Below are 8,743 nucleotides of genomic sequence, written 5' to 3'. Positions count from 1 at the left end.
CGGAACGAACGTGTTATTTACATAAATAGCACGAGAATTCTGGATCAATCTGAAAAATCTCTGTCCCATCCACACACTACTCCTTTCCCCTGCCGAGTGAGTTACGCCTACCCCGAAAGGGAAATGGCTTAATGGTGTAATAATAATAATAATAATAATGTGTCAATTATCCAACTCCTGCCTTACTTGGATTTTGCGGATCATACCAGTTCCACACGAAAAGAGATATCTAGCTAAAAGTTTGTAATATTCAGACCAACCGTACTGTTTACCTCGTTTATGTATCTTTTATGCATGTATATTTTTACGCTATATTCTTACCTTCAATAAAAATCTGATTATTCAGAAAAAGATATTTCTTTTCGTTTTTTTTTAAATTTAAAGTTTTTGAAAGACTCAATTTACTTGTATAATACACCAAACTCTCGCTTTCAGTCACTCCGTTCTTAGCCTTCCTAGAACTGCTGGCTCATGCAGTTTCTCCGACACTTGACTGAACGCGAGAGTTTGGTGTATTGGCCACATTACGTGTGCGATGTGCATGACGTGTGCACAATATTGTTATAAATTATGGTCAATTAAGGCACGTCATTTTTGGCTGTCGTTTTACTTGTCGTTTTTCCTATCGTCTTCCTGTGGTCACGAAAAAACTACAGGAAAACAATGAACAACAAAAAATGACACGCTTGTCATTTTTTTTCCTACCATATATTTTCGTAAGGGTGGGTTATTGGTAACTTCATTACCGACAGATGGTGTTGCATTTTTTACTATTTAAAAATGTTTAAAAATTTACAAAATAAATTTGATTTGTTTTTCTGTTATTGGCAAAATTTAAACAGTCTTGACTAAAATTTGAATAAGAAAGCGCAAGCTTCTATAAGTATGTGACATACATATAGAAGAAAATTGAAAAAGTTTGGAAAGGCTATGTAGCGTGCGCTTTCTTGCTCTAGTTTTAGTAAAAACTGTTCAACTGTTGATAATTACAGAAAAAAAACTTTTCCACTTCATTTTGTAAATGTTTAAACATTTTAAAATCGTGAAAAAATTCAACACCAACTATCGGTAATGAAGTTACCAGTAACCCACCGTGACCATCGCCTTGCACCTTGCAGAATTCGGTCTATCAAATAATGTGTATTGCCGAATTGGAGTCAAAGTTTGGGTAATATCACACGTTCAATTATATAATTAATATCGTTCGCCCAAACTGCATTAACGTATTTGGGCAACTTTCTATTTCATAATTATATTCATTGCCACCCTGAAAAAATGTATTGCAGAATTGAATTTAAAGGTCCAATTCTATAATGGCAGCAAATTGAATACACCAAACCTAACTTGAATTCGTTTTCGCGTTATATCTATACAACTTTTTTTGCTGGGATACTGATACTCTATAAAATAAATCTTTTTAGCACAAAAGCATTAATAATTTTTTATTATTATGAAATTGTAACGTGTATTCGCTTGCGCTTTGAAAGCCTATGACGGCACACCACGTGTTTCACTTAAAAAATTGACATTTTTGCCAATGATTTGTGACGTGTTAAGTAATTATTATAAATTATTGAATAAACAAATTAAGTATTAATTTCACATTTAAATTCTTTGATAGTCAAAGTTTATAAAAAAAACTGAAAAAATTGTGGAAGACCCTATTGAAGAATAATTTGAATTGTAGATTAAATAGAAAAATGTTGAGGATTCGTATTTTAGAATCGAAAAATGGAGCCGTTGTATGATTTACAACAATTGCATTTTTCAATAACAAATTACTTGCTCTTTGCATTACTGAAAGAAAATGTGCTTTACTTACTTAATTGCAGAGAAAATTTAAAAATAAGTTAGTAATATTTAAAATATTGCAATGACCTTGAGTTGTTGAATTGCTTCTACCAATCTAAGAAGAAAAGCAAACGTTGATTTTAAAAGCCTCATTTTCTAACTTAAGAATTTCAAATAAAAAAAGTCAAAACAGTTAACTGATTTTTTGACGCGGCGCTTCTACCAATCAGTGATTATATTTGCTTATTGAAAACGTACCGATTTTTGTATTAAAATTGATCTAAAATTTGCAGATGGACTTTAAAATAAAAATATTACCTTTGCTCTAGAGAGTCGGTTCGGTTAGATTTGTAACCAGAGTCGTTGAGGCTTCCTTCGTGTCGAAGAGAGGGAAGTGAATCCCAAGGGGATTCCCTTTTATGTCCAGTATAGCTTGGATTCATTGAACTGGAAGCCGCTGATCCGAGAGTCGAACTGCCGGATTGCCATCCATCCGAATGTCTGAACCATTGAGCGCGAGCTGATTCCCCGATGCAACTGGCACATCTTCGAAAGGGCAAATATCCATTTTTTAGAGAAAAATAAAAATAAATATATAACTCAATCAAAAAAGTAATGAAATGAAAAATACCTAGAATTGTAATCGCTGAGATATCCGCGATCACGATCGATTTCTCGTTCCCTTTTTTCTCTGATGATTTCGTTTCTGTCACTATAATATCCATCCCGATCTTTGCTGTTCTGCCTCTCAGTACAATAACGATAAGAGAGGGGCAAAGTTGACGATTTATTTGAACTTGAGCCTGAAATTAAGTCAAAAACCAAAATGTATACATTGTGCTTATTAACCAAAATCCAAGATGCAAAATCTGACTTTAATCAAATCTACGAACAATTTTATAAATAAATCAAGACTATTAGTTGATAGAGAGAAGACACTTACGCCTTCTTGATGCGTGTGGGGTGCGCTGTACATTTAAGGGGATATTTTCTGCGAACTCTGAAAAATAAAAAAATAAATTATTAACATTTAGAATCTCATTGACCTACAAAATAACAACGCCACCAAAAAGTGGGAGCCTCCAAATTAAAAGGTACCTAATAAGATGTTAAAACATCATTTAGTGATAAAAAAAAAATTGAAAAGAATTTTTAACTTTTAGATTTTAATATCTAATTGGAATGGAAACTTCTAATGTGTCCCCTAAGAGTTTACATTTTTCTTGCACCTTCTTTCCTATTCCTTAACACACCCCCCTACACACTTACTTGGTGGTGGGAGGGGGACCTACAGATTAAAGTGGGTTCCGAACCACCAAGAGCAACAGCTTTACTAGACTAGAGTGATAGAGCTAGTATAGTGTTTCACCGCATGGGCCGCCGAGGTTCTTCCAGAGTGCTACGCGGGAATCGAACCCGCAAGCCAAAGGAGTGGTTCCAAAGCGTACGCTTTAGCCCCCACGACCATTGTCCCACTTTAATTTTAATATCTAATTAGGACCTTAAATTTGAACATTTTGCCTACAATTGATATAAAACTGCCGGAGCCCTTGATAGGTGGAAGTCTTCTAATATTCAATCGGGACCTCAAATTTGTATATTTGAACTATGATTGACCTACAGGTGTTAAAGTCCTAAAAACGTGAGTTTTTTAATGTTTAATTAAGACTTAAAATTTTCAGCTCTAACTTACAATTGACCTATAACTTTAAAAGTTAATTCTAGTAACTTTCTCCGAAAAAATGCTATTTTTGTGAATTTTGTATGAGATTATTGATAAATATATTTATGTAAAATTTGTTAGGCTTCATAAATGCACACTTGAAATACATTTTTTAAATGTTTTTAATTTATTTTGTGCACATTTTATACACAAAAATCTTAGTCAAACGCAATTCCTTGAAAAGTAGATAGATCCCGGCTTCTTAAAAAAATCTCGGAACTGTACAAGCGGAAACAGAAAAATTTAAAAGTTTTAGTATTAAGAATAACAATTGGCCATGATCTCTATAAAATTTAGTAGAAAATTTTGATTTTTACTGTAAAATTTGACACAAAACGATGAAAAAAGCACGATGTTTTAATTTTTTGGCCGCCATTTTATGATTTTTGCACGTATATTTAAAAAAATGTATAGTGGACATAGCCATTGTCATACTTTACCTAAAAAAATTTCTTTTTTTTTAAGATGGCCCACCCTGTTTGAAATGTCACATAAAAACCATTTAGAAACCAGATAGACAGCGGATAGAAACCCATTTGTTTTCTAAACGTCTCTGACCAGTTTTTAACTGTTCTCAATTTCAGTATCTTGAATGGAACCAGTTCCGAACCGACCTTTATATGAGAAGTGGTTTCAGAAAAAAAGTTGTTAAAATCTTCTAAACCGTCCTAATCGGCTTCTACCCGATATTTGGGAACATAAATTAAATATTGTCAATGACTGAAGTTAGTTTGTAACTAGTCTCTAACCGGTTCCTAAAAGTCACTTGACACTCGTGTATGCTGCAGTCGGTACAAACCGGGTTCTATCCGGCAATCGAGAACAGAAATAAAATATTTGCGAAGATCGAAGTTAGTTTCTAACTGGTCCCTAACCAGCTTCTAAAAGGCAATTGATACTGGTGTGCTCTAACCGTTTCTAACCAGGCTTTATCCGACCATCGAAGACAAAAATGAAATATTATGAAAGACCGAAGCTAGTTTCTATCTAGTGTCTGACTGGTTCGCAAAAAGCACCTGGCACTGGCGTGTGCTCTAACCAGTCCCAACCGGGTACTATCCAGTGATAGAAAACAGCATTTAAATATTTTCATAAACCGAAATTAGTTTCTAACTAGTCTCTAAGCTGTTCATAAAAGGCACTTTGCATTCGTGTACGCTTTAACCAGTCCTGACCGGGTTTTATCCGGAAATTGACAATTTAAATAGAATATTATCGAAATACCAATTTAGTTTCCAACTGTTCCTTAACCGGCTTCAAAAAGGCACTTGACAGTGTGCTCTAAACGGTCCTAACCGGGTACTATACGTCGATTGGAAACAGAAATCAAATATTGGTAAAGACGGAAGTTAATTTCTAACTGGTTTCTATTTGGTTCGTAAAAAGCACCTGACACTGGTGTGGACTCTAAAGTCTAATCGGTCCTTACCTGGGATCTAGCCGGTGCTCGAAAACAAGAGGTCTATCAAGCTAGTACCTCCACAAACGAAATTCCCAAATTTCTTTGTGTCAGAATTTTGGGCTTTTTTTGGGCTGTATTGCCGATTTTTGGGCTCCGCCACTTTTTGTGAAAATTCAAATTTTGAGTGGGGGTGCTGACTTGAATCAAGCCAGCACCTCCACTATATAAAAATTAAAAAATTAAAAATCAAAAACATCAGAAATTTGGGCTTTTTTGGGCTCTTAAACGCACCAACAACCGATTTCCAAAAACCACCCCTACTAAAAATAAAACTACCTTCTATGTAACAACTCAAATTCGGGAAAAAAAGAACACCAGAATTTTGGACTTATTTTTAAACCAGTTAGGTGCCGGTTACAATCTGGGGACAAAATCCGTTTAGAGAACACTTCAAATCCGGGTAAGAACATTCTGAGGACCCTGTTACAAACCAGTTAGGTGACAGTTACAACCCGGGGATGAAATTCGTACAGGGGCCGATTAAGAACCGGTTAGGAATCGGATAAAAATATTACACAATGCAAGTAGAAACCGGTTAGGTTCCGATTTCAACCTGGGGACAAAATCCGGTTGGAGACCGGTTATGGCCTGTTAGAACCTACTTTTAACCGGTTTCTAAACGAATTCCATCCGGCATTTTAAGCAGGGCAGTTTAGAATTTTTTTCAACAAATCGGGACCTATTTACTTTTTGAGGTATTTCAAGATTGTACGTATTAAGTCTAATAAATCCTACATCAATATATTTTTTCATAATCTCATAAAAAATTTACAAAAATAGCTTTTTTTCGGGGGTAGGTACTAGAATGACCCCTTCAGGTTCCCAAAAAGTGGAAGTTTTCAAATGCAAATATATTTATTCAGATCCTAAGATTTACAGTTTTGACCTCGGTTTTGACCGATGATTAATTCAAAAATATGAGAGTTCACAAAAATTCTAAAATCCGATTCAGCCAGGGGAAATCTGGTCCCAAATACTCAATTTGCAAGATGTTTCGTTTCCACTACTATGCCGCCTTACTCAGCACGAAAAAATTCCATCTCACCCTTACAGCTGAGTAGATAGCCGTGTTGGTGGAAACGAGACATGTGGTAAATGAGTATTTGCGGATCTCGGTTTTGACACATGATTTAGCCAAAAATATGAGAGCTCAAAAAAATTTAAACTTCTAATACCCAATTAAAATCTTAAAATTGCAAATTTCACGTAAAATTGATCTACAACTGCCAAAGACTCTCATGAGTCGAAGTCTTCTAATACCTAATTAGAACCTCAAAGGACCCCGCAGCAAATGTACATGAAATGGCTTTCGGTCGATTTTGATTAAACTTCGTAAAATTGTAGTTCTCAATGTCTCGATCAAAAGTGTTGTGGGACATAAAGTCCGAAAATGGACAGTTTTCGAGTTATAGAGGGTTAAACATCCACCCCTTTTAAGAAACATGACCAAATATCTCGAAAACTGCATCTCTGCGAAAAAAATGTTCGCTATTAAAGTTATTGGGCTTTAACGGGGAAATGCAAAGAAAGTCATGGCCTTAAGACACAGGTCATTTTTCAGGGTCATTCAATGTGAACTTGTCATTTATTGTTAATATTCAGCAAATAAACACAAGATATAAAGAGGAAATCAATATAGAACCCATATAGGCAAGAAATGAGAATGACTTAGTCAATAGCCAGCCAATGAAGGAAAATCATGAGAAGGATATTTTCAAGACACGTCCTTCTTGACTCTCATGTAACTTATGCCCTTCTGGACCCCCCCTCCACCCTCGAAAAAGAAAACCAAGAACAAAATAATATAAAATGGGTGTTGGCGTGCGCAGCGCACAGGTGTGTTAAGCCCTATTAGTACTTTTATAATAATAAGAACAATAACTTGAGAGATCTGCTATCATTTTTGTGCGAGTAATCTTGTGCTTATAAAGGACGGGCGATTTGTTTCTGTGTACATATTCCCGTTACAGCGGGCCAGTGTGGTACGCTTGTTTTGGCTGTTCTTTCGTTTCTTTTAATTACACTGTAAAAAATACGTTTTAAAATTGCACTTTAAAGTGTAAATTGCCACATATAAAATGTCACTTCAGATGCATTAAAATTACAGGTTAGAAACCTGAATTCATACGACGTGTTGAAAATCATTACGTTCAGAGTGTGTAAAAAAAGGACTAACGCTGTACATAGTAAAATTCCCCAGACTGGTAAAATTACCGACTGCGCATAAATTTTTATTTCCTGACGAAAATTTCTCCACTTTATACTGATTATAGATTCGTCCGTATAATATTCCACATTTGTGTAATTTTCGCGATAAAGCTTTTTTTTCGCTCGTTTGTTCGCGTGTTATGAGCAAACGTACATTTTAGTTTACAAACTTCATAGCTCACTTTCGGCGAAAGCATAAATGCGAGTGACTGATTTTAAATGATAAATTTTATGCCATATAAGCTTCCGTAATTATAAATATATTTTTAATATGATCTTAATGATTTAAGTATTTGAAGTTAGGTTGATAGTTTGGAGAAATTTTCCACTTTCTGTTGTTTTATTTAACGTCACATATTAAATTTCAATTCAGTTGAGAATTTTACACTTTTGTACAATTTTAGACATTTCTATACTAATTTCACGCCGCTGCACGTGAGTCCACTTTTTACATACGTTAAGCCTACTAAAATTCCACAACCATTTTTTACAGTGAATTGGCGATTGCTTTCTGCGTACATATTCACGATACTGCGAGGCAGATTGCTACATGTGATTTTGTTATTCTGTTTTATTTTCTCTTTGAACTATGTTGCTTCAAGGATGAGTAAACGTTAGACCCGCTACATTGTATAGTCAGTCTAATTTTTTTTTGTCTCGCTCATGTCTTGTTTTCATTGGCTAGATAATGACTAAATCGCACTCATGACTTGCCTTCATTGGCTGGCTGTTGACTAAGTCATTCTCATTTCTTGCCTTTATAAGTTCTATATTGATTTTCTCTTCATATCTTGTCTTTATTGGCTGAATATTAGCAATAAATGACAAGTTCACATTGAATGACCTTGAAAAATGACCTTTGTCTTAAGGCCATGACTTTCCTTGCATTTCCCCGTTAGAGCCCAATAACTTTCATAGGGAACATTTCTTTTGCAGCGGCAGTTTTCGAGATATTTGGTAATATTTCTTAAAAGGGTTGGATGTTTAACCCTCTATAACTCGAAAACTGTCCATGTTCGGACTTTGTGTCCCATAACACTTTTGATCGAAACATTGAGAACTATAATTTTATGAAGTTTAATCAAAATCGACCGAAAGCCATTTCATGTACATTTGCTGCGGGGTCCTTTGTATATTTGAGCTATGATTGACCTAGAAATATCAAAGTCCTCAAAATGTGCGAGTTTTTTCATATTTAGTGAAGACTTATAGTTTGTAGCTATAATCTACAATTCATCAATAACTTTAGGGTCCCTAAAATGTGGAATTATTCAAATGCAAATAAATTTATTCAGATATTAAAATTTACCGTTTGAACCTCGATTTTGACCCATGAAGGAGTCTCAAATATAAGAGCTCACAAAGATTAGAAACTTCTAATATCCAATAACGACCTTAAATTTGAAAATTTGACCTACAATTGATAAGTAAAAGTTTTTGTCGCTCTATCCTAAAATTGATAGACCGTGGGCTGACAACGTAAATGGGAGCGTGATACGGATAAGGCCAATTTTCACATGAGATGTTCGTCTGATGATGAGGAACGTAAAAATGGGTGT

At 34.8% G+C, this 8,743-nt stretch overlaps 1 protein-coding gene across 5 annotated transcripts in view; it reads right to left on the bottom strand.

Moving 5' to 3' along the window:
- LOC117171629 (protein still life, isoforms C/SIF type 2) overlaps positions 1-8,743 on the bottom strand; it is a 78,852-nt gene that overhangs the window by 45,219 nt on the left and 24,890 nt on the right. For all 5 annotated transcript variants that reach the window (XM_033359117.1, XM_033359142.1, XM_033359151.1 and 2 more), the window contains exons 9-11: positions 2,735-2,791; positions 2,423-2,594; positions 2,110-2,337 (exon numbers count right to left, since the gene is read on the bottom strand). In XM_033359117.1, coding sequence (XP_033215008.1) covers positions 2,110-2,337; positions 2,423-2,594; positions 2,735-2,791 — 457 coding nt within the window. The remainder of the gene's footprint in view (positions 1-2,109; positions 2,338-2,422; positions 2,595-2,734; positions 2,792-8,743) is intronic.

Source organism: Belonocnema kinseyi, chromosome 1 (assembly GCF_010883055.1).
Source record: "Belonocnema kinseyi isolate 2016_QV_RU_SX_M_011 chromosome 1, B_treatae_v1, whole genome shotgun sequence".
Lineage (NCBI taxonomy): Eukaryota > Metazoa > Arthropoda > Insecta > Hymenoptera > Cynipidae > Belonocnema > Belonocnema kinseyi.
The sequence above is the reverse complement of the archived record's forward strand: the minus strand, read 5'-3'. Positions and strand labels throughout refer to the sequence as shown.